General features: G+C 34.4%; 1 protein-coding gene across 1 annotated transcript in view; it reads left to right on the forward strand.

Annotated features, from left to right (window-relative positions):
• Positions 1 to 27,195, forward strand: part of LOC306855201 (filamin-B-like) — a 95,847-nt gene that overhangs the window by 46,896 nt on the left and 21,756 nt on the right. Inside the window, exons 8-31 of the mRNA XM_079393689.1 lie at positions 1,544 to 1,681; positions 2,107 to 2,233; positions 6,014 to 6,150; positions 6,281 to 6,474; positions 7,329 to 7,442; positions 7,535 to 7,678; positions 9,076 to 9,199; positions 9,285 to 9,445; positions 10,201 to 10,291; positions 10,404 to 10,573; positions 10,697 to 10,814; positions 11,047 to 11,309; positions 11,385 to 11,982; positions 13,774 to 13,947; positions 14,783 to 14,945; positions 15,849 to 16,009; positions 16,637 to 16,804; positions 17,532 to 17,655; positions 17,746 to 17,899; positions 19,457 to 19,646; positions 23,023 to 23,270; positions 24,394 to 24,474; positions 25,609 to 25,711; positions 26,838 to 26,978. Of these exons, the coding sequence (XP_079249815.1) occupies positions 1,544 to 1,681; positions 2,107 to 2,233; positions 6,014 to 6,150; positions 6,281 to 6,474; positions 7,329 to 7,442; positions 7,535 to 7,678; positions 9,076 to 9,199; positions 9,285 to 9,445; positions 10,201 to 10,291; positions 10,404 to 10,573; positions 10,697 to 10,814; positions 11,047 to 11,309; positions 11,385 to 11,982; positions 13,774 to 13,947; positions 14,783 to 14,945; positions 15,849 to 16,009; positions 16,637 to 16,804; positions 17,532 to 17,655; positions 17,746 to 17,899; positions 19,457 to 19,646; positions 23,023 to 23,270; positions 24,394 to 24,474; positions 25,609 to 25,711; positions 26,838 to 26,978 (4,086 nt within the window). The remainder of the gene's footprint in view (positions 1 to 1,543; positions 1,682 to 2,106; positions 2,234 to 6,013; positions 6,151 to 6,280; positions 6,475 to 7,328; positions 7,443 to 7,534; positions 7,679 to 9,075; positions 9,200 to 9,284; positions 9,446 to 10,200; positions 10,292 to 10,403; positions 10,574 to 10,696; positions 10,815 to 11,046; positions 11,310 to 11,384; positions 11,983 to 13,773; positions 13,948 to 14,782; positions 14,946 to 15,848; positions 16,010 to 16,636; positions 16,805 to 17,531; positions 17,656 to 17,745; positions 17,900 to 19,456; positions 19,647 to 23,022; positions 23,271 to 24,393; positions 24,475 to 25,608; positions 25,712 to 26,837; positions 26,979 to 27,195) is intronic.

The raw sequence follows: 27,195 nt of genomic DNA on the forward strand, positions 1-27,195 counted from the left end.
ATGAAGTTTTGATATATTTACGGTAGGACATTTACAAAATATCTTCACGGAACATGATTTTTACTTAATATCCTAATGATTTTTGGCATAAAAGAAAGTGTTAATTTTGACCCATGCAATGTATTGTTGGCTATTGCTACAAATATAGCTGTGCGACTTATGACTTTTTTTTTTTTTATATAAGCAATCATAACTATATATATATATATATATATATATATATATATATATATATATATATATATATATATATATATATATATATATATATATATACATACAAAAAACATTTTATTCTGTCTTTTATAGTACATGTACTATATTGTATGCTCATACTTTTTTATTATTCTTTCTTTGTTTTTGAGCCAGAGGAAAACCGCTTAATGCATTTTATAGCGCAAGCTGTTATTTCAGAACATTTCACAAGCATTTATCCAAAACATCATTATGTGCTTTAATAATAACACTCAAAACTCTGCAAAGTTGGAATTGGGCTCTTGATATTTCCTAATTCTGAGAACTCTGCTATGAATAGAAAAAGCAAAGGCTGGAAATAGAATGAAGTTATTAAAGTAGATGCATATCCTCTGCAGTGCTTTTATGAAACCGAACAGTTCCTCCAAAGGTTTGTTCTCCTCTGCGGGTGTATTTTTAGAGCTCAGGGTTGATCATCATGCAGGGCAGTAAGTGTATGTTAGTGAATCAGACGGGACGCTCGTGAATGAAGCTCTGTGTCTTGGTGGCTGCGCTCGGCTGTCCCGCTCCACCCTGATGGGCCCGGCTCCCACATCTGAACCTAATGAGAGAGAGCAGACGGGGAAGACCTCATCCAGCCTCTCTCTGTCAGAGATGCTGTTACACTGAATGTGGGTTTTGGCTCCCTCTCTGTGGACTCTGTTTTGGTGCTCTGGAAACATTACAGGACTCTTTAATGTACTGTATGATGGTAGGGTAATAATGGAGTGTTTAATTGTACGTGTGCTCTTACGCAGAGAGATTTTTCATTTCATTTGTAGGCTGTGCAGACGTTTGAGGGAGGGGTTTTAAAGGGTTTTAGATGATTTGAAGATCATTATACCATGACATTTTGAATTTGTGACTCTGATTGGCTGACAGATGTTGATTTTCTTTAACGACATTCTTCAATTGTCTATGCAAATAAATATAAATGTTTTATTTGTCTAAGTTTAATGTATAATAAAGCAAGGTATACATTTCTAAAATTAAAATGTATTTATTTGCATATATAAAAACAATGTTTGTAATATAAAAAGTGAAATATATATATATATATATATATATATATGCGCGCGCGCGCGCACACACAATATTCTATACTGATTATAAATATCTCAAATATTTTTATTATAGATATATACAAATGTATAGTAAAATTACATTTATTTGCATATTTACTTATTAAATATTTTTGCTTAATTTAATAATCTCATTTATAGATTTTAAATCATGCTTTTGCACATTTAATAAAACATTTTATTTTAATTCTCAGTAAATGAACCGCTTGTGCGTGTTTGTGTTTCAGCATCTGTTCCCGGAGCGTGTCGAGCCACCGGTCGAGGTCTGCAGCCCAGAGGGGTGAGAGCGCGTCAGGTGGCTGATTTTAAGGTGGACACCCATAACGCTGGCAGTGGAGATCTGAAGGTCACTGTTAAAGGACCCAGTGAGTGAACAACTAACACACAATCAATCTGTTACAGACTTTACAAAACCCTAAAACACTCAATTTCCCTCTTTTTGAGAAACTTCCCAATGTCTCCTGCTCTAGTAATCTCAAGTAATGAGTTGACATGTTGACTGAGTATTTGGAGTGAGCAGGGACAGTTTCCCAGACTCTGGTGCTCAGATGAATTATCTACACACATCAGTTTCCATCAGCAGGTCAAGCGTCAGCTCTACTGACTGTGATTAATGACCTGAACGCCTCACTGACCCCACTGTGACTTACAGGATACAAGTTTATCTCTGTGGCATCTGAGGAAACTTGCTCCTGCTCTTTTTTTGAAATTTACGTTTTATCCCTGCTGTTCTTCTCTAATGGTTTGTGATTGAATAGTTGAAGTTTCTCATGTTTTTCATGTATTGCAGAAGGTCTAGAGGAGCCTGTGAAACAGAAGGACGCTTCAGACGGCGTTTACTCGTATGAATACTATCCACACACACCTGGCAAATACAGCGTCAGCATCACCTGGGCCGGGCAGCACATTCCCAAGAGGTACCCATCACACCTCTAAAACTCATGCTGCTTTTACCTTCTAAGCCAGAGCCACTTCACCTATGACTCCATTGTGCTCAAGGATATCTGATCGTTGTTTTAGTGCTACCAATCATAATGTACGGGTTGAAACGTTATTTGTTTAATTATTTATTTTGTTTGAAGTAAATCTACATAGATTATTATACATATTTATACATATAAACAAAAGTAAATTTTTATTTGAATTTTGTTCATAAAATCTGTATAAAGTGGGTACTACACATTGCCTCAGTATAAATAATATACATAATTTAAATTATTTAAAAATAATATTTTGTTAAAATTAATTTGATTAGAATTAAAGTAAATTAAAGTGGGTGCTACACATTACCACAGTATAAATTATACTATAAATAATAGGTGTTACTTTAGTATAGGGACCAGTTGTCACTAATAACTAGTTGCATATTAACATGCAAAAATATTAGCATTAACATAAATACAATTTTAATGAAATTAAAATTAATTTTTATTGTAATTTTTTTTTAATTAAATCTGCATATCTTAAAGTGGATGCTACAGATTGCACAAAATAAATATTTAAAAAAGTTGCATTGCATTAAGTAAAATTATAAATTATATTTTGTATAATTATTCTCAATACGTTCTCATTATTGTAATTTTTTAACATTTGCATAGAGTACTCCACATTGCCATGATTTAAATAATATTTAACATAACTATATAATTCTTATTACTCTCAACAGGTTCTCATTATTGTAGTTTTTAATTTAAAACTATTTCTTTATTTATAAATCTGCATAGGTTGGATTGACAAGTCAAAAATATTAATAATTTGCATCACATTAATTCTAAAGAAAATGTCTCATTTTTACGGAAATATCAAATTTTCTTCACAGCTAAATGCATAAAAAGGTCGTAAAATAGACTTAGTTTATATAATATAATATATATTTTTTTTCCTTTTGATTTTGGAGTGATTTCTGCAGTCGTAGTGTTTGTTGTAGTGCTACCAGTGCTATTGTACAAGTGTTATTCAGTTCTGCCAACCGGATAAATCTGATCATGATTGTTTGGCTATGAAAGCATAGGCGTATATAAACACATGAGGCTTGGAGTAAATGTGTGTGTTTGGTCTAAATCAGAACAGACTGTTATAGATGATCTGTGCATGTGCTGGGATTCAAATCAAGACCATTAAGGATCATCGGGGAATTTGTCTGATTGCAAACGGCTTGTGTGTACATGTGAAAGGGTTTAATGTTGAGTATGATGTAAGACCGTATGACAGTATATACTACATGACCATCCATTTTTTAAATATTTAATTCACTGGATTATGGAGAAAATGATATTTAAAGTACAGAACATGTTGTAATTGTTAACTATTAAAATCTTTTTGTTAGTTGGAAGAAAGCTGAATTAAAATAAGTATATATAAAATGAATAAATATTAGATGGGAAACCAACTTAAAACAAGAAATAAAAATAAATTAAAGCTAAATATAAATATTTACAAAAAATAAATGAGATACTTTTAAAGAGTATTAATGAAAAACTTAAAATAAGTTTAGGTAACAATTACTAAAACAAATAAATATAAATTAGAATAGAAATATTAAACAGAAATATTTAAAAAGTAATAAAATTAAAAATATGTAAGTATGTAAGTAAATATGTAAGTAAAACTAAGTTTAAGGTGGAGTACTAAAATGAATAAATATAATTAAAATTAAATAGACAATTTAATAAACTAATAAAAATATGTATGTGTTAGATGAAAAATGACTAAACAAATGACTAAAACTGTAATAAATATATTTAAAGCTAAATAGAAATGCATAACACTAGATGAAAAACTTAAAAATAAATAAATAAATAATTAGCAGTACTAAAAATACTAAAATTAAGAAATGTAAATTAAAGCTAACTAGAAACATAATAAATCTAATAAAATAAAAAAATATATAAGTATTAGATGAAAATAAGTAAGTTAAGATTGGAGTACTAAAATAAAAAATAAAAGTATAAATGAAAGCTAAATAGAAATAATATACAAATATTAGATGAACAAGCTCGAGTCGGAGTACCAAAATTACTAAAACTGTAATAAATATAAGCTGAATCAATTAATAAATACTATAATAGCATATAAATAAAACTGAAATAAGACTGGTACATAATATAAAACATACCTGGTTTGAATTTCCAGTAAAACCAAATATATGCTGGTCTATCACAGCATGAATGATTTTATTATTGTAACTGTAGATGAGGTTTTGCTCTTGATATGTAGGTCATGTGCACTGCCAAGCAGACTCATTAGTGTGCGACTGGAGGAAAGCAGCATGACGACATGCTCTCCAGTGCGAGTCTGTCAGAGCTCTGTAAACGCAGCGTCACGCGGGACCACAAAGGACACGGTCGGTCACTCTGTACAGAGTAAACATCTTACTTAACAGACTGAGGAACGCAAATGACTGCTGCTGTCGGAGCTGGATTTGTTTTCGCTTGGCATGCGCTTCTGCAGAAACATGCTGCTTTGTGTTAGAAAGCGGCTGCTGCAGCACCAGAAATGCCTTTTTTAGGTGTTTTTCGCATTTGGCAGATGTTTTATTAGATGCCGTGGTGTGTGGCCTCTCTGGTGATCACATGCATGGCGGATGGGCCAATCAAATTGCTGTGCTGCTGGAGCCGAAATGGCTGAGTGAAGGAGACAGGCTGCATTGAAGACAATCGGCCTGCTGTTCACCTGGACGTCAGCGGCAGTCACGCATATATATATATATATACACACACACACACACACACACACACACACACTGAGGGAAGCGGAGCCGTGACCCCTATTCAAGTGAAATATTCTCCCGCTGTGTTTCTTCTATTAACACACTCTCTCAGATGGAGGTTTCCGCTGACATAGAGTCCGAGCGCAGATTTCTGACGTGTGTTTGTGTTGGAAATGGAATGTTCTCACTAACTAGAGACATCAGTGCTGTTTGTGCTGCTGAAGCTGTCAGGTTAACACGCGTTTGGTTAAATAAGGTGCTTAGCTGTGCGCTTATTTGACACAATGGTATTTTGACATTTAATAGTAATTTATCTTGTGGTATTTCACCTCAAATTAAGAAAAGTACATTAAACATAATTTGCATAAAGAATTTCTGCAATTTCACATTATTTTCATGACAATTAATTAAGCTTTGATTGAATTTTTTTTTTTTTATTATTTTTATTTATTATATTATTTTTTTCTGTAATTGCTTTCATTTAAATGTTTAATTTAAAAAAAATATTTGTAAATTTTTAAATGAGCATAGACTGCATTGCCACGATTAAATTGTATAAAAATTGCATCACATTAATTGTGAAGAAAATGCACTTAAGTTTTTGGAAATAAATACATTGCATTTTTTTTTAATTATGTATCTCATTGTAATTTTTTGTAATTATTGTAATCTTATTTTATTTGTGTATTTATAATTTTGTTTCAATTTGTAATTTTTAAATCTGCATAGATTGCACTGCAACAATTTAAATAATAAATAGTTAATAATAAAATAGTTATTTTACTTTAAATCCTTAGTTTCTTATTTTTTCCATATTTATTTTTTTGTAAATCACTTATTTTTCACAAATAATGGTCCTCAAATTGGCTTCGTTTTGTTATACAAAATATGATTTATTCAATTATTTATTTGGATTTTGGAGTGAAATATTATCTGGACATGAACTTGTACTGTACATATCTCAAATAACATTAGTTTTCTTGTTCAGTCCTTTCGAGGTTCAGGTGGGCCCTGAGGCCGGACCACAGAAGATCCGCGCATGGGGTCCGGGTCTGGAGGGAGGCGTTGTGGGAAAATCTGCAGACTTTGTGGCTGAATCCATTGGGACTGATGTTGGAGTTCTCGGTGAGATCACAGAATCCTCTGATCAGACACGTGGCACATTTTATTATACAGTAGTCACACTTAGATCAGGATCCACAACATGTTTCCTCAGCCTCTTATGTAAGTACTTTAAATACTTTTCCTGCTGTAGGCTTCGCCATTGAGGGTCCGTCTCAGGCCCGGATCGAGTGTGATGATCAGAATGACGGCTCGTGTAATGTGAGGTACTGGCCCACCGAATCGGGCGAATACGCCGTCCATGTCACGTGTGATGATGAAGACATCGAAGACAGTCCCTTCATGGCCTACATCGTCCCTGATAACACAGCCAACAACCCTAACCAGGTACATGGCAGTGGAAAATATGCATCTCACATAAAAGAAATGACATTAGTTTCATAACGTTTCCCCCCAGAATTCTTATTATTGTAATGTGTCCTTCACAATTAAAATGATAAAAATTGTTAGCCTGTTTTGTTATAAAAAAAAGTATATAAAAACTTGTTCACAATTATTGCAATGCAATTTTTAAACTATATGTATAAAATAAAATATTGAAATTAAAGCAATGTGTAGTACCAGCTTATAAAACTTATTAAAACAATTCTTCAATTACTGTGATGCAATAAAAAAAAAAAAAGATAATCCTCAAAAGGTTATTGTAATTTAAATTTTAAACTTAATTTTTCATTTTTAATCTTTAAGTATAGATTGCATTGCCACAATTAAAAAAAAAAATATATAAAAAAGTACAATTATTTATTAAATCTGTTTTGCATATAGTATGCTATATGTTTTGAATTTTAATTTGTGATTTGAATTGCATGTTTCTTAAGATTATCATGATGAGCAAAACACTGCATTTTGTTTCAAAATACTTGGAATTTGCCTTTTTTTTTTTTTTTTTTTTTTTTTTTTTTTAATCAATGAATCTATTTTCTTTTGTTTGGTCTCTCATTAGGAGAATTATCCATCATTTATTTTTAGTAAATTTTCATTTATTTTAGTAGAGTATTTCTGTACTGCAAAATCACAAACACAAAAACAAATAAAGATTAATAATTCAGAAATTTGAAATAAATAAATAAAATGCATTAAACAAATATAAAATAAATCAAATTATTGCATTGTTATTGCAAAAACGACATTGCATTTGTGCGTTTATTATGTTTGTTTTTCACACATGTGCTTGTTTGCAGGTCAGGGCTTATGGACCAGGACTGGAGAAGTCTGGCTGCATCATAAACAAACCTGCTGAGTTCACCATTGAGGCCAAAGACGCCGGAAATGGACCGCTGAAAATCATCGCACAGGTTCGGTTGAGCATCAGCTAATAAATGTGAGCGACACAAACCAATCTGAACTGAACTCACCCATGTTGCATTTGACTTCATTTGTTTCCCAGGATGCAGATGGCGTCCCCATCGACGTGAAGGTGAAGAGCAAAGGAGATAACGTGTATTCCTGCTCGTACACACCGACCTCGGCCATCAAACACACACTGGCACTGACCTGGGGAGGCGTCAGTGTTCCCAACAGCCCCTTCAGGGTAAGAGCGACCGAGACCGAGGGCAGAACCGTTATCACAAACACAGAGGAGACTTCAGCTGTCAGTACTAACATGCTAGAGCAACTAATCACACTCACTTCAGCTGATGCTCCTAACACTTCAGCAGCCAAATATAAACCGGTCATCATCATAACCACCTCCGTTATGGAGCGCCACTGCTATTCTGTCAGATAATTTCAGCTGATCGTTTAGATTTTAATGCGGAATATGAGAGATTGCATTGGTGATTTGGCTTTAGGGAATGAAACGGAAAAATGCACATAATGTTTAGTTGATTCATCTGTAATTGCATTGCATGTTTCTTAAGATAAGTAAGATGATCAAAAGCATTGTATTATTATTATTTTTTTCCCTGCATAATCACTTTTTTAATCCGTAACTCATATCAAATTGAATGCATATTATTTTTAATCAATTTGTTTTCTTCTGTTTTGTTTCTAATTAAGAGAATTATCCGTCATTGCTTAGAGTATTTCTGTTCATGCAAAAGCACAATCCAAATACATTTCAGTATGTTTGTAATATTAAGTTATTTTTAAATTACTTATATTTCCAAAGATTTAGCACAGTATGAAATTGTATTATATTATAATGTTATACACTGACTGCTTTGACTGTAACATGGTGTTTTGTGGGGTTTGCAATCCACAGTTGCTTTTTCCAGAAGTTAAAAAAGAAAAAACTTGATCAAATATTTAATATTAAACTAACTTATTTATATTCACTAATAAAGGATGAAGGACAAAATAAGTTTGACTGAATTAATAATAGCATGTTAAATGCACACATGAATTGAAGCATTATTCCATTATGAATTGAGTAAAATATAGTGTTACAAAGTTCAGAGTGAACATTTGTTCATACATCACTCTGTATTCATGCTTTTGTGGCCCTTACGGTCCATTTCACAAAACAAACTCACAGCGCAGTTTTAAAGAATGTAACTAGCTTTTACTTGACTGATTATGCAAACATTTCACAATGTCAAACTCTGGAAAAATGCAGCTTTCGAACCGAGTACTAACATGTTTATATTTACAGAAGGGAAAGGGGACTTTTCATTTACTTTTATCCAACAAGTGTTTGATTCATGACTGAATTCATGTTTTAAAAATGTTGCATTCAATAAATTCTAATAATTAATGTTTGTTGTGTGATTTATGTGAGATTGTGTTCATTTGCATGCTCCTGGTTATCTTGGAAAAATAACTCATTTGTAAACACTTCAAAAATCCTTTCTGCATCCTGAAATGCATCAGATGTTTTTAGACTTGCTTTGCATTATTTTTTTGTTCTGTCAGAATGTGCAATGAAGTCTGTTAGCTGTGTGTTTATTACTTGCTGCCATTAACATTCAGGAGGCTTTATTCCTGTAGGTGAATGTCGGAAAGGGAAGCCACCCTCACAAAGTCAAGGTGTTTGGCCCAGGAGTGGAGAGAAGCGGACTGAAGGCTCACGAACCAACGCACTTCACCGTGGACTGCACTGAAGCTGGAGAAGGTGATTCACGTTTAGCTCATTCACTAAATTCAGGGCTGTTTCATGTGTGAGTTACACAGTGTGTCTTGTGTTGGTGGTTTTTCAGGTGACGTCAGTGTCGGAATCAAGTGTGATGCTAATGTTATCAGTGATAAGGAAGTGGATGTTGATTTTGACATCATTCCCAATGCCAATGACACCATTACTGTCAAATACATTCCTCCTGGAGCGGGACGCCTCACGATCAAAGTGCTTTTTACTGATCAAGTGAGTGACGACCATAGAAATATGTAGAAAACATGATCATTTTTTTAATCTTTAGAAATGTTTTCATTTTAAAAGATTATTTCAGGGCATTCCATGTTAAAGTATCATAAATGTATTTAGTATTTTTTAATTTAATTTGAGTTAATATTAATTTATTTTTCCAATGTATTGGAAAATCATGTTATAATTTTTCGTTTAAAACTATTTATTTATTTATATTTAAATGCAAGACACAATTGGATGGTCAGAATGATTCTGTGTTATAATTGTATTGTATTTATTTGTTTATTTAAAATTTGCCATCCAGGTGGGTAAATAATTGTATGTCATAAATGTATATGGTATTAGTTATTATTATTTGAATATATTTATTTTAATGAATTCAAAATCCAAGTGAATCAATAAATTTGACGACATGATTTTTCGATTTATTTATTTAAAGCCATTATTTTAATTAAAAATCCAGGCCGATTGGAAAATCGTATGTCAGTTTTATTTTATTCATTTATTTATTTTAAGACATTTATTTTTTTATTTATTTTAAAGACAAATCCAAGTCAATTAAAAAATTGTTGTAGTTATTTCATTTATTTAGTTTCTGATATTTTATTCATATTTTAATGCAAGATCTAAAATTATGGACTTGACAATATTATTTATTTGTTTATTTATTCATTAATTCATTTTAATCCAAGAAAATATGATTTCTGAATCTTTCCAAGTATGGTGTTTTCATGTTAAATCATCCGTTTCAGGAAATCCCGGTCAGTCCATTCCGTGTTAAAGTGGACCCCTCACATGACGCATCCAAAGTGAAAGCAGAGGGACCAGGACTCGCCCGAGCAGGTTTGTTGTCTGGTTTGATGATAAACGGTTTGATCTTATCAAGAATCTGGGTTTAATTGGATGACTTTTGAGTCTCTGTTAATTTTTCCTGTCTGTATCTTTGTACCATCAGGTGTGGAGAGTGGAAAACCAACACACTTCACCGTTTACACCAAAGGAGCTGGCAAAGCCCCTCTAGACGTGCAGTTTTCTGGACCTAAGAAAGGACAGCCCGTTCAAGACTTTGAGATCATTGACAACTATGACTTTTCCCAAACCATCAAATACACACCGGTTCAGCAGGTAGGGATCTGCAATGGAGAAACACTCATTTAAAAGCAGTTCACTGAATTTAAATGGGCGAATTGGACATCTTTCAGTATTTATCTTCTGGCATCATCATTCTGCTTTGCTCTACCAATTCAGGGAGAGATGGTGATAACAGTAACCTTCGGTGGAGACCCTATTTCTAAAAGCCCCTTTGCTGTGGGTGTTGCCGCTCCGCTGGACCTTAGCAAGATCCAAGTGGATGGCCTGGAAAATCGTATGTTGTTTTTTTTTTTTTTTTTTTTTTATTCTAAAATGTACATTTTAATTCAAATGTCAGTGGATGGCTTGGAAAATTCTTTTTTTTTTTCATTTTGGATAATCATATGCTATTTATTTATTTTAATTTTAGACAATCCTAGGTTTGTTTTATTTATTTATTTATTTATTTATTTATTTATTTATTTATTTAATTTGTTTGCAAAACCCCATTTAATGTTATATTCCAGGTGTGCAAGTGGGTGAGGATCAAGAGTTTGCCATTGGTACAAGAGGAGCAGGTGGACAGGGCAAACTGGAAGTCAAGATCACCAGCCCTTCAGGGAAGTCCGTGCCCTGCGTGGTGGAGCCCCAAGCAGGTAAAGGAGCCAGTCTAGTGAAGTACATCCCCAAAGAGGAGGGCGTTTACGTGGTGGAGGTAGTCTACGATAGCAATCTTGTGCCAGGAAGCCCTTTCCCAGTTGAAGCCGTGCTGCCTCCTGATCCCAGCAAGGTATGTTGAAGCAAAACTGATTTGACTTCGTTTAGAAGAGGAAGAGATCATAACTTAGTGGTTTTGTCTGTGCAGGTCAAAGCATTTGGTCCCGGACTGAAGGGTGGTCTTGTAGCAAGTCCAGCTGAGTTTACCATTGACACCAAGGGCGCTGGAACCGGTGGACTCGGTCTGACTGTCGAGGGTCCGACTGAAGCCAAACTCGAGTGCTCCGACAACGGCGACGGCACCTGCTCTGTGTCATACCTCCCGACTGAACCCGGAGAGTATCAAGTCAACATTCTCTTCGAGGACGTCCATATTCCTGGCTCGCCCTTCCACGCAGACATCCAATACCCGTTTGATCCTACCAAAGTGGTGGCATCCGGATCCGGGCTGAAACGAGGCAAAGTAGGCGAGATCAGCGTGCTGAACGTAGACTGTGCCAAAGCTGGACCAGGACAGTTGACTCTGGAGGCAGAGTCTGATTCTGGAGCCAAATCCAAGACCGAAGTTGTGGACAACAAGGACGGGACCTATACAGTCACCTACGTCCCGCTGACGGCCGGTATGTACACGCTACTGTTGAAGTACGGAGGGAAGACCGTCCCCAACTTCCCCGCCAAAGTGACCGTGGATCCAGCTGTCGATACCAGCAAAGTGAAGGTGTTTGGACCAGGAGTTACAGGAGAAGGTATTGATATAAATATCAAGATAAAACACCATTTTATCTGATAATTTTTATACTATGTTTCATTTCAATAATGTCTGTTGAAAAAAATAAAGAAAATCATCTATAATACCAGGGTGTAGCCAATAGATGCCTGTATAGTAGAGGTGTTCGATATGGCGATTTCTGATCGTGGACGATAAAAATGGCTCCACGATCTGCTTTTGAAGAAACATCAGCGCACATTATATCAGCTACAGTTCTGGCGTCTCCGTCTCTATATACTGTACATTACCACATACAGCAGTAGAGCTACTCTGACAGGACACTGCACTTATTCACGATCGCAAAAGTACGTTATTTGCACACAAGCCTTGCTGGTTAAATGTTTAATTCACGCGCTGGTCTGATGTGCGCTTTTTCTGAGCGCATACACCTGAAGCACCGCACTAAAAAGCCTGTCTAACAGCGCCTGATTACTCAGCTGTTATCTTTTGCGCTAATACTGTCAAAACACACAAGGTTTAGAAAAAAATAATAGAAAAATCACTCACTATTCTTGACTGAAAAACTTTAATACAGTTGCTTTAGGAATCAGTCCATCTAGTGTTTTATTTTTGTATTTGTTCATTCAATTTCATTGAATGCTCTGCTAAATACACCTATTGAACCTGAAAATAAAGCACTGTTTGTTTTATTTGTATATTATGTGTATTTGTGATTGTATCTTTGTTCTTATTTTTTAATAAGAAAGATAAAATAATGACACAGATTTTTATCTTCGCCCACTTTGGCCTAAATATCTGCCATGTCTTTTTTTTTGTTGTTTTTTTTTTGTTACCTTGAAAGGCTTTGCCTTTCTAATTTGGCTGTAATGCTCAGACAACTTGTAAAACCAAAATAGTAAAACCAACATGACAGAATCGTGATTTTAAAATCGTGATATTTAAAAAAAAATAAAAAATTTGTGATATTATATTTTTACATATCGCCCACCCCTACCGTGTAGCCATATATATTCAGAGCTGTGTATTCCTTAGCTACTGAGCCGTGTTTTCAGGCATAATTGCGTAGTTTTTGTTATCCCTTCGTTGTTGTGCACATTTTTCTTTTCTGCATTTTGGCTGATTTGTAGATTTTGTACACACAAACATCTTTGTATCTTCATATTTTTGCTTATATCCCATTCATTTTATGTTGTGACTTTTTTTTTAATTTTTTTAATTTTATTTTTTTTAACTCCCATTTAGCTTTTTTGAATTAAGTCCACAGGTTTTGGGGGGCCACATAGCAACTGCCATAAAGGTCACTGAGTTTTGTGCTATTCCAATGAAGTAGCAATTTTTTAAATTTCCAAACTTTTTTTTTTGGGGTCTAAAATTACCGAACAACACCAAGAGGGTTAAGGATGACTGCATCTTGTAGGCAATTGAAAAGCTTCTGTCTTTTGCCTGCTTTTTGCCTTCCATGATTTCTAGAACCTTCTGTCCATTCCTTTTTCTTGTAGCCAATGGAAAAGCATCTGAAAAGGTGTTTTTCTGTAAGATTTATCTTCATGATGTTGGCTTGCATGATTTTTGGAGACTTTTCCTTTTGGTTTCGTAACAAAATCTGTTTGAAAAGATGATGTTTTGCAGGCCTGCATGTGTTGTCATGCTCTTAATGATGTAATCCTTCAGTGCAATATGGCCCTGAAAAAACAGTTTTGCTGAAAGATGATTTTAATTCAAAGGAGATGACATTTTTATAGAGGAGATGCATTGTTCTGTGAAACCTCTTCAGTAAAGTCAGTGTTCTCATCTCTCTGCTCTGCAGGTGTTTTCAGGGAGGCCACGGCTGACTTCACTGTGGATGCACGAGCTCTGACCAAAGTTGGTGGAAAACACATTAAAGCTCATGTGACAAACCCGTCAGGTGCTGCTACAGACTCTGTTATTAGTGACAACGGTGACGGGACTTATAATGTGGAATACACACCATTTGAGAACGGTATGATGCACAATATCCTACTTAAATGTCCTGAAAAATCCTCTGTTAGAATTGTATTGGTTTATTTATTTATAAGATCTAATTGGATAGCCTGACAGTTTGTTTGCTTAATTAATTTTTTTTAATACAATTTGATGACTTGGACAATACTATGTTTTTATTTATTTGTATATTTATTAATTAATTAATTATAAAAGATCCAATTGGATGGACCTGACAGTTATTGATTGATTGTTTCATTGATTGGTTGATATATACTCTTTCTTCCCCACAAACACTGGTTTACATTAGTTTCATGTTCTTGGCAGACGTCTTTATCCAAAGCGACAAGCTGAATGTAATGCAAGCTATATGTTTTATCAGTGCATTCAATCCCTGAGAATTTAACACACTTTATAACAGCGCCATGCTCTTCTGGGGTGTGCACTGCCAGTCCTGGAGAGACGCAGTCCTGCAGAGCCTCCAACCCTAATCAAACACACTTAAACAAGCTACGAAAGGTCTTTAGGGTTACTAGAAAGCAACATGCAGGTGAGTTTTTATCAAGATTGGAGCAAAACTCTGCAGGACTTTGGCTCTCCAGGACTGATGTTGGACACCGCTGATCTACTGTTTGAGATACGGGAGCGCTACAGGTTTCATCTTGCTCTTGTGTATTTTGAAGAACAGCATTAAAGCTTGCCAGAAAATATAGCTAATTTAGCAAGATTTATGAGGTGACAGGCTCGTTCTCAGTGGCAGCATGGCAATGTTTGATTAAGGCAAGATGCTACAGGAGAAATCATTGTTTTTCTTACAATCTGAGTGTGATTTGTCTTTTGTCTGCCCGCCACAGGAGTCCACAGTGTGGAGGTTCTGTACGATGAGACTCCGGTTCCAAAGAGTCCATTCCAGGTCGGGGTGGGCGAGGGCTGTGACCCCTCACGTGTGCAGGCCAAGGGCCTGGGTCTGGAAGAAGCACTGACTGACAAACCCAACAAGTTCTCCATCGTCACCAGGTTAAAGAGTGCCACAAATCATGCTGTACATTTGACATTTCATTTAACTGTTAGATTTACCTGCACTATACTGTCAAAAAGTTTGGGTCAGTACCTTTTTTCTTTTTTTTTATAGAATAAATTACTTTTCATCAAGGATGCAATAAATTGGTCTAAAGTGACAAAGTATTTATAGTGTTACAAAAATGTTTAAAAAAGTTAAAAATGTTAACATTTGAAATAAATGTTGTACTTTTGAACTTTCTATTCATCAAAGAATTAAATGTATTTTGAAGGATCATGTGACACTGGAGTAATGATGCTGAAAATTCAGCTTTGATCACAGAAATAATTTACTTTTTAAAACATTCACATAGAAAACAGCTATTTGAAATCAGTGTTATAGTTAACTAAAACATTTTCATAGCTTGAAACAAAATAAATATTACCTGAAATAAAATAAGATAAATAAACACAAACCTTACTTTATTTTATAAACTTATTTTAGAACATCAAGTTAAACTAAATGAGGAAAAACTCAAATAAAATTGATAAACTACAAACATTTATCAGAAACTAACACAATTTACTACATTTACACATTACTAAAACTTTAAAGTTAAAATGAAAGCAGAAAATGTAAAAAATAAAAACTCATTCAAAATAATAACTATAATGCTAAAATAACATTTTAATATTTTTATTTTAATGTTTTATTATTGTAATTGTAATATTTCACAATAATAATGTTTACTTTGTTTTTGATTAAATAAATGAGCATGAGACTTCTTTCAAAAACGTTAAAATCTTAACCTCAAACTTTTGAACATTAGAGGAGATCTTGTTCTGTATTCTGTCAAGAACATAAATATAATAAAATGACCACCTGAGACCGTCTAATCAGCCATCTTTTGATCCGTGCAGAGGAGCTGGTATCGGTGGATTGGGAATAACCGTGGAAGGTCCATCCGAGTCGAAGATGTCCTGCAAAGACAACAAAGACGGCAGCTGTAATGTAGAGTACACCCCGTATGTGCCTGGTCTTTATGACGTCAACATCATGTATGGAGGACAGCACATTCCCGGTACGTGAAACTGATTTATTTTTTACCCCCATGCACCACTTAAAGTACAGAAGAAACCTGAAGAAAGCATTACTGGAGCTTTGAGAGATGCAACTTGACATGTTTTTAACCAGAGTCCCACTTTCCCCTGCAACACCTCTTGAATTAGGAGATCTCGCGGATCTGAGGAGAGCAGCTACCGCATTCTCACTGCTGAACATTACAAGCTCGCGTTTCATTGAAAACAATCACCGCCAAGACCACATAGTGCGATTCTCCCACACGAACGCTGCTTCCAGATTGTTTAAATCAAGTCTATAGTTACTAGAGCAATATTTTAGAGAGTCGTTGTGTTATCAGACTACAGGCTTGTGGAAACAAAATCCAAACTCACTCAGAAAACGTAAGCAGCTGCATAGCAATGAATAAAACATGCTAGAATTGTGGCAGCCTTTTTCTGTAAACAAAAATATATACAGATCTTGTTTGAGTTGTCATTATTGGCTTCTCACCCGCTTCCTGTGACTTCGGCGTTAATCTGATTTATTCGCCGTTTCTTATAATAGCTGTGTTTTGAATTGCATTAGCATGCATGGAGGCACTAGTCGGTGTCTGAATGTAAAGGTTTTATCTCTGTTTGCGGTATAGGAAGCCCGTTTAAAGTGCCGGTGAAGGATGTTGTTGACTCCAGTAAGGTGAAGATCTCTGGGCCTGGTGTCGGTTCTGGAGTGAGAGCTAAAATCCCACAATCCTTCACTGTGGACTGCAGTAAAGCAGGTGTCGCTCCACTCTCTGTGGCTGTAACTGGACCTAAAGGTAAAAATGCATTTACATGAGGCTTATGCATTTCATTGATTTTATTTCCCCCCCCTTGTGTTGGGCTTATTTATGGGCTTTAGGTTTTTTTTTACTGAAATAAATATTTGCCTAACGCACAGTATATATGTAAATATTTATTTATTTATTTCAGTTTTTTTATGAATGAAATATTCACATACTGCAGAGTATGTATGTAGACTAATTTATTTGTTTGTTTTTTTTAATCCATGGGGATTTTTTTATTAGTTTTTTGTTCTGAATTATATACTAACCTACTTTTTAAATACTAGCATGCATACATTTTTTTGCGTCAGTAAATAATAGCATACTGCGTGGTCTATAGTTAAATTCTGTATGTATTTATTTATCATTCATTCATTTATATTAATTAATTAATTAATAATACATTTTATTAAATAATAGCATGCTGCACAGTATATATTTTAACATTTTCTTTCTTTATTTAATTTATATGAATTTATTTTTTGCGTTCTGAATTAAATTCTAGCATACTGCACAGTATATACTTAAACTTAAAAAAAAAAAAAATCTTTATTTTTTTAAACTTATGCAACAAATGGTTTATAACAGAAGTGTGCTGCTTTATCATTCTCACTACATTGCTTGTTTAATTCACTAAGATTGGTAGCAGTTATCATGTAAATAATTAGGTTATTTTGCTTTTGGCAGATCAATCATATAACCGGGTTGTTGTTGTTTGCAGGTATAGCGGAACCAGTTGAAGTCACAGATAACGGTGACGGCACACGCACAGTGGCTTACACGCCGTCTGTCGAGGGCTCATACTCGGTCGCGGTCAAATACGCAGACGAGGAAGTTCCACGCAGGTAACTGTCAGATTCACTCGCTCTGTTCTCACCCGCTGTGAGCACTACTGTTCTCTTAAGTCAAACCAATCCCTCAAACATCTCTTTCAGTCCGTTCAAGCTGCGCGTTCAGCCTACTCATGATGCCAGTAAAGTGCGTGCCAGTGGCCCCGGGCTCACCACTGGCCTCTCGGCCAGCTTCCCGGTGGAGTTCACAATTGACGCCAAAGACGCCGGCGAGGGCCAGTTGTCTGTGCAGATCACTGTGAGTCCTGACGTCTCCATTTTCTGCTTTCTCTTGTGGTTTGAACAAACGTCAAAGCGTTACAATACGTCTGATTATTATTAATGTGTTTTTTTGAGATTGATTCAAAGATTTTGAATTTCAGTTGGCCAACAGACTGTAAAATCACATTTGGATTTAGTTTTTAAATTGAAGTGGAAAAGATGAATGAGGATCCGGGAGTATCACGTAGGAACAAAGTATCTTTCTCTGGTTACTTTATCTTAAATTACTGCTCCAGTAACTTATTTCAAAAACATTAAAATATATACAGTATATATATTATTTAAAAATTTTGACTGGTGGTTTTGGGAGAATGTGTTTATATTATATTATATATTATATTACTTTATATAATATTTTATATTATATTAGTATTTTAAACTATTATATAGTTTTTATAAAGAAACATTTTGAATTTAGTTATTATTGTAGTAGTATTTTAAATTTAATATTATAACTTGTATAGCATATTTAAAAATATATATATTTTAATTGTTACAAATATTTATAGTATAAGTAATTTATACTACAAGTATTATTAGCATTCGTAGTAGTATTTTAAAAGTATGATTCATACTTAAGATTCACTGATAAACATTTTAAATTATATAGTTACGTAATTATATGATATAATTTATTATTATTAGGGTTTTAAAATTAGAACTGGAACTTAGTATATTTTTATAGAAATATAAATTTAAGTTATAGAATTATTAAAAACATACAGTGCATCATAGTATTTGAATGATTTATAATATTTTTATAGAATATACATTTTAAATTAATTATTGAAAACATTACAATATTATATTATTGTTTATAGTGTTATTACTATTTTAAAATAATGATTTATTGTATAGTATATTTTTATAAAAATATATTTTGGATTATAAGTAAAAATTTCATTACTTTCTTCATAAAAATACTGTATAATAGATATTATCTTACTTTTATTCATATATATTTTTATTTTCTTAAGCTAATATTTTTGTAGTATATTTTATAATATTTATACTATAAAAAATATCTATCTATCTTTATTTGAAGTAGAATGTTTGTTTTCAGTCAGCCAGCAGACAGAAAATCACATTTGGATTCTGTTTTTGACTTGCAGATCCTCATTCATCTTTTCAATTGCAAGTATCACATAATAGCATATTGTGACATTCATCTTTCATACATCTTTCTCTTGGATGCAGCATGTTATTTTATCTTTTGAGAAGTTACTGCTCTAGTGATCCAATATGAGATTATATTTTTCCATTTGGACGAGAGTTTCTGACTCTGAATGCATTCAGCGAGAACGAAGCGGCCAGCAGTAAGATAAATGATCGTAAAAAATAAAAGCCAAAATGATCGTTTGAATAAAAGCCAAACTGCAGCAGGAAATCCAGGCGGAAACTGAAACTCTTCCTCCTCCGTCCCGTTTCTCATTGAAGCTCCTCTCAGTGTCATTTATAGTGTTTCAAGCTGTTTCTCTGTTTCAGGAGGTTGAAGGTCCTGCAGTCTTTTCATGCTGTTTCTCCTGTGTTTCAGGATCAGGATGGTAAACCCAAAAAAGCCAATATTCAGGACAACCGCGATGGAACCTACAAAGTGTCTTATCTGCCGGATAAAGTGGGCCGTTACACTATTGTGATCAAGTATGGTGGAGACGAGATCCCGACTTCTCCATATAGAGTGAGAGCGACCACTACAGGAGATGCCAGCAAGTGTACAGTCACCGGTACGTCTGCACTCATCTGGGGATTTCTAGGCCTTGTTCTGGACATACAGCTAATGTATTTTTATATTAGAATTTATATTTTCTCAATTATTTAATATATTTTTTTAAATATTACTTTTTTAGATTTCTTTATATTTATGTATTTATTTTAATAGAATATTTTATTTATTTATTTAGTCATTTAGCAGACACTTTTATCCAAAGCGACTTACAAATGAGGACATAAGAAGCTATCAAAACCAACAAAAGAACAACAATGTGCAAGTGCTATTACAAGTCTTGGTTAGCCTAACGCAGTACAGATAATAATTATTTTTTTTTTTTTTATAAAAAGACATATAGATAAAATTAAATTAGAATAGAGAGTGCTAGAGAGGGTCAAGTAAAGATGGAACAGATGAGTTTTTAGCCGTTTCTTGAAGATGGGTAAGGATTCGGCTACTCGTATTGAGTTGGGCAGGTCATTCCACCAGATGGGAACAGTTAATGAAAAAGTCTGTGAAAGTTTTTGTGTGTCTTTGGGATGGTACAATAATGCATCGTTCACTTGAAGAACGCAAGCTTCTAGAGGGCATATAAGTCTGAATTAATGAATTTAAGTAAAGGGGTGCAGAGCCAGAGGTGGTTCTGTAGGCAAACATTAATGCCTTGAATTTAATGTGAGCAGCTATTGGTAGCCAGTGCAAATTGATGAACAGAGGCGTGACGTCCGTTCTTTTCGGCTCATTAAAGATTAATCTTGCAGTGGCATTTTGGATTAATTGTAGAGGTTTAATAGCATTGGCTGGAAGACCTGCCAAGAGAGCATTGCAATAGTCAAGTCTGGACAGAACAAGAGCCTGAACAAGGAGTTGTGTTGCATGTTCCGAGAGAAAGGGCCTGATCTTCTTAATATTGTATAATGCAAATCTGCAGGACCGGGCAGTTTTAGCAATGTGGTCTGAGAAATTCAGCTTATCATCCATCGCAACTCCAAGGTTTCTGGCTGTTTTTGAAAGAGTTATGGTAGATGAGCCTAACTGGAAGATGAGATTGTGATGAAGCGATGGGTTAGCTGAAACTACAAGCAGTTCTGTCTTAGCTAGGTTGAGTTGAAGGTGATGGTCCATCATCCAGCAAGAAATGTCTGTTAGACGCGCTGAGATGCGAGCAGCTATCGTCGGATCATCAGGATTGAATCAGAGGTAGAGTTGAGTGTCATCAGCATAGCAGTGATATGAAAAGCCATGTTTCTGAATGACAGAACCTAGTGATGCCATGTGGACAAAAGAGAATTGGTCCAAGAACTGAGCCCTGAGGCACCCCAGTAGCTAGATGTTGCGACTTGGATACCTCACCTCTCCAAGATACTTTGAAGGACCTATCAGAGAGGTAAGACTCAAACCACTGGAGTGCGGTTCCTGAGATGCCCTTTCTCAATAGGGTTGACAAGAGGATCTGATGGTTGACCGTATCAAAAGCAGCAGACAGATCCAGCAAGATAAGTAATGAAGATTTGGAAGCCGCTCTTGCAAGTCTTAGGGCTTCAACAACAGAAAGCAAGGCAGTTTCGGTCGAATGTCCACTTCTGAAGCCAGATTGGTTACTGTCCAGGAGGTTGTTCTGTGTGAGAAAGACAGAGACTTGGTTAAACACAACTCGTTCAAGTGTTTTTGCAATGAAAGGAAGAAGGAAAACTGGTCTATAGTTCCCTAAAAGAGTTGGGTTAAGTGTTTTTTTTTTTTTTTTTTTTTTTTTTTTTTATAAAGAAGTGGAGTTATTTGAGCCTGTTTAAATGCTGAAGGAAAAATTCCAGTGTGAAGGGATGTATTAACGATATGAGTGAGTGCAGGTACAAATGCTGGAGAAATGGCTTGAAGGAGATGAGATGGAATAGGATCAAGCGGACAGGTAGTAGGATGACTGGAAAGTATGAGTTTAGAGACCTCTGCCTCAAGAGAGTGGAGAGAAGGATGTGAACAAGTGTATGTTTGCTGGTAAGATGTTTGATAGATCGTGGTGTGGAAAATTGTGCAGTGATGTTTGCAATTTTTTAATGAAGAATGTGGCAAAGTCGTCAGCTGTTGGAGATGATGATGGAGGAGGAGGAGGACAAAGGAGGGAGGAAAATGTTTTAAAGAGCATGCGAGAGTTAGGCGAATTGTTAATTTTGTCATGATAGTATGTCCTTTTAGCAGTGGAAACATTAGCAGAGAAGTCAGAGAGGGAGTGATCAATATAAATTAAGGTCAGAAGGATTTTGTGATTTGCGCCATACCCTTTCCGCAGCCCTGAGTTTAGAACAAGGTTTTTGGAGAACATCAGATAGCCAAGGGGCAGAAGGGATGGTACGGGCTGGCTTGGAAGATAAGGGGCAGAAAGTATTTAAACAAGACGTCAGAGTGGAACAAAGTATCAGTAGCACTGTTAGCATCAAGAGAGGATAACTGTTTAGGGGGAGGAAGTGAAGAAGAAACCATAGCAGATAGCCGGGAGGGTGAGAGTGAACGCAAGTTAACTCCATTTCATATTTATTCTTTTCATAATTAACATTTACATATGCAATATTTTACATTTAATTAAAATATGTATTATATATAATATATTATTAAAATGTAAAATGTTAATGTTAAAATAAAAATTTATAATATTAAAGCTTACAAAATGTTACAATATATTTTGTAAATATTTATATAATATATAAAGTTTATAATTTATAGGTATTTATTGTTACCTTTTATTCTATTATATTATAATTCTATATTTGTATTAAAATTTTCTCAAATTTAAATCAATTTAGAAATATCAATTAATTTTATTTTATATTTTCTTTTTGTAATTTAAAAAAAAAATTTTTTTTTTTTAATTGTTTGCCTGAATAACTATGGGAAAATACATCATCTGTTTTTTTCGTTTTTTGTTTTAATCAAACCACATTTGTATGTGGTTTGGATTTTATTTTTGGAAATGCATTTTAGTTTGAAAACGGATTAAATTGTAAGTTTTCCATTTTCTATCCACTTCTCACAATGAGCTGCTAGTATTTGATGTAATAGAAAGTCTCTTGCTGCAGCACTGATGCCTGCGTCATCAAGAAGTCTTGAAATACTAATTTGTGGTGAATATTGCTAATAACTATTTACTTTTATGACTCTAGACCAACTTGACCAAACAGATAAGTGGGATAAAAAAAGTATATTCAAACATGTTCCGCCACAATAACAACTAACCCTACAATCTGTTAAATGCTTTTAAATCTTAACAATCTCAAATTTCAAAATTGAAAACACACCAAGAGTAAACAATGCTGTAATGGGAGGCAAATCTCCAAAAACAATCCTTTAGCAAATCTTCAGCGAGGCAGTCACTCACACATCATGGGGGTCTGTGTCCTCAGGACCTGGCATCGGGCCGACCATCGGCATCGGAGAGGAGGTCGGGTTTGTGGTGAATACTAAAGGAGCGGGGAAGGGGAAGGTCTCCTGCATCGTAGTGACTCCAGACGGCACTGAGGTGGAAGCTGAAGTCATCGAGAACGAGGACGGCACCTTCGACATCTTCTACACGGCTCCTAAACCCGGGACGTACGTGATTTACGTGCGCTTTGGAGGGGAGAACATCCCCAGGAGCCCCTTCAAAGTCATGGTGAGAAGAAAACGCTGATAACATCAGCTCTTATGAGGAAGCATACTGAAGAGGTTTTTAAGGAGCTGGAATATAGTTCAGCGCTGTGTCATCGTATCCTCATCTGGAGTTCATTGTTTATTCCTGTATTAAGATGTAGTTTCTTTGCATTATCAAGACAAATGATCGCACTCGTTTTATTAATGCTTTCATATTTCCTGATGTTATGGGAAGGTTTTGATTTAGGCCTGAAACATGCACGCAAACGCTCGATTTCATGCATCTTTGCATTTCAGATTGTCTCAAAGCAGAATTTATAACATAATTAAAAACATAATGCATTCTCAGAGAGCTGAACGATAAATCGAAATAGCGATAAGGCTGTGATTTAATTAAATACATGTGCTGTTCAAGGCAGCTTTTAAGTATTAGAATTTAAATGTTAAAGGTTTACTGTGAAATTAATATTTTTCTTTAATTTTATTTTACAGTAAAATATTATTCAATAGTAATATTCGTTATTTTGTTTAATAGTTGTAATAATAATAATGGTAAATAAGTTTTTATAAAATAAGAATAAATATTAGTAAATTAAATTTTTAAACAAAAGAAAATAGTACTAGTGCAATGTATTTTACTGTAAAATATTTACCAAAAATAGCAGTTTTACTGTAAATATTTGTACATTTAATGTATAGCTGCATTAATTAATTCATTAATTTATTAATTCATTCATAGATTAAGTTTTCATTTTCAGTTGCTTCAAAATTTGGCCAATAATGTAATTATATATCAATATGACTACTGGATATGTATTATTATTATTATTATTATTATTATTATTATTATTATTATCATCAATTCATAGTCATATCAATATATAATCACACAGTTTTGAGCCAAATTCTTTAGTTTTTTTAATTACAATCACAATTTTAGAAACAATGCAATTAGATTTTTCTTCAAATCATTCTCAGCGTTTCTCAAGCAGACGTTTATGTAAACTGTGACATATAGTTACTACCACAGCAACAACAAATGTACTGTACAACTGGTTTGGCACAATTTGCTGTGTGCGTTTGACTCAGTTTCTTTGTGTTCCTCATGCATCTGAAGTTTCATGTCCATACATATCATTTCCCAGGCAACAGATGAAGTTCCCGTGATGCAGCAGCAGTCAGTCCAACAGCAAAAGGCGGCACCAGGCGTCGGCTTCCAGCCCTGGGTACAAAGAGTCGCATCTCTCTCACCCCGTCACCCTTCGCTCTCTTTCAGCCTTTGTTCTGAGCTCCAGCTTCCAGCCGGTCACCTCTCTGTCCTCATGTTTGTCTCTGTTCTTGACCTCCTATCTTTCATTCAATGGGGTTTCTGTTCAGTTCCTCTTTTTTTGACCACTCAAGCATCGTTTTTTGCAGGAATTGTTTGGAATTGTTACTCATCGCTCTTTATTTCCTCCTCCTCTAGTTGATTAGTCTTGAACAACTCTACGCCTGAGTGTTCAGACTGATCAAGTTTTGTTTGGGGCGGACACCAGGTTTAAATTGGTCATTAAGACATTAACTTCTCTGTGCTTCTCTGCTGCCCTAATGTAGTTTTATTCATAAAGTTTAATAGACGTAATTTCCAAAGCCACAAAGCAGATCTGTGTAACACACTGTCAGAACACACACACTACTGTTCAAAAAATTGAAGGAATTAATATTTTTATTCTGCAAGGATGCATAAAATTAAGCAAAAGTGACCATAAAGACATTTGTTGCAAAAGCTTACCATTTCATATAAATGCTGTTCTTTTGAACTTTGTGTTCATCAAAGAAATGAAGCATATTAGACGGCATAAATTCTCTCATAGTTCCCTAAAGTGCTGTCTAGTTAATCAACTCGCTAGGTTTTTTTGGGTAGTGATATAGTAATAATCTGTACTTAAACTTCACACATAGTCTGGTCATAATGGTTACCTCAATTCCCTCCAGGGGAAATGGGGAAAAACAGAAAGTGTGATTTATCAGTAATTCATCTTCCTGGTGTCTGTATTAGATGTCTCAACATGTTTCCTTCTATGCACACTATCGCTTTCCTCATTTCTCCTGTGTTTCCCATGGTTATGGGGGTTTTTCTTCTCTCTCTGCTTTGTCAGGTGTGCTGGGGGCCGATCTCCGTCTTCCAGCGTTTTGTCTAACACACGTTTGTCTTGTGCTGTGGCTGATTCAATGGGCTGTTAATGTCTTTTCTTGTCCACAGCACTCTGGCTTTTTGAATGGATCGCACAGACTGACTAAACGTGGAAATGTTTGACAGGCCGCTGTAACGGATGCGTCTGTAGCGTCCGCTCTCATTTACTCAGATTTCTGCCTTGCAGGTTACAGATGGCACGTATATTCCTGCCAACAGCGTGAACGGGATGGGATACAGGCCTTTTGATATGGTGATTCCCTTTACCTTTAGGAAGGGAGAGATCACAGGTGAGAGATTGCAAAAGACACCTGGAGCCGTTGTATAAAAACTCTTAAGAAAACTCTTATTCAGCGGCTTGTAAGTTAAATTTGAGACAAATGAAAGGGTTTAACTTTACTTCAAGGGGTTTTGTGCAATCACTTGAAGATCTTAAAAAAATAAAAATAAAAACATACCAGGGTCATATTTTACCCCAAAATTAAAAAGAGGAAAAACGCAGAAAATGCAAGAAAATCATTCATCTTTTTTGGATCATTAAGATTTTATTTTTTGGGGCGTTATGAAATTACTTTCTTGTAAACTAAGCCCACTTTCTCAAACTTCTCATTCCTGTAATGCAAAATAATCATCAAAAATATTTTCACAACTTTTATTTCTTTATTAACATAATAGGCTATACAACAAACACTGTTGTACAATATTTTGGTACTGGGGTTATTCTATTTATTTTTAAAAAATATTTTATAATATTGATTTACCATAATAACCAACAGTGACAGCAACACAACACGCATAAAAATATTTTTTTGCTATTATTATTATTATTATTATTATTATTATCATTATTATTATTATCATTATCATTATCATCATCATCATCATCATCATCATAAAGGCCAAACAAAAAGAACTGGAATAAAGTTTTAATACTAAGAAATATACTTTTTATGTATTATATAATTTATATAATATATATTTTATTTAGATTTTTTCACATGGTAATGAAATTTGTTAGAAATGTTTCAGCTCTGGTAGTTTATTTTATTATTTTTTTTTATTTTTTTTGGTGAATTGCTTTTTTCATAAACAATAACCAACAATGATAACACAACAAACTAAATAAAAAATAATAATTTTACTATTAAAATTCTGTAGATACAACAATATTTCCATTGACATTTATCATGATTCGCCTGATTTTGTTGCTTTTTAATTGAAGATTAAGAAATGTGTCATTAAAATAATGTTAATGTCTTAATTGTCCTTTTTTTTTTTTTTTTTTTTTTTTGGACACAAAATATAGCAGATATTTTCCATTTTGTGGGATTCACTCACATTAGAAGTGATGACCTGTAAATCTGCAGTAATATTTGTTAAAAAAAACAATCTAAACTCTTAATGTTTGTCTTCCAGGTGAGGTTCACATGCCTTCAGGTAAAACTGCCCAGCCTGAGATCATCGACAACAAAGACGGGACGGTCACGGTGAAGTACGCGCCCACAGAGGCTGGGCTCCACGAAATGCACATTAAATTCAATGGGACGCACATCCCAGGTCAGAGTCCACACACCATCTCTTCATAATAATTCATTTTTTTAAAGAAAATAGAGATTTCCATTTGATTTTCTGTACAAAAGTTTTTTTTGTTTTTTTTTTGTGGTTAATAAAAAAAAATCACACAAAATATTTAATTTTATTTATTAATTTAATTAATTTAATTATCATTTGCTCACCTTCAACCCGTATAAGGTTCTTTTAAAATGATTTGGCA

The sequence above is a fragment of the Barbus barbus genome (assembly GCF_936440315.1).
Source record: "Barbus barbus genome assembly, chromosome: 35".
NCBI lineage: Eukaryota > Metazoa > Chordata > Actinopteri > Cypriniformes > Cyprinidae > Barbus > Barbus barbus.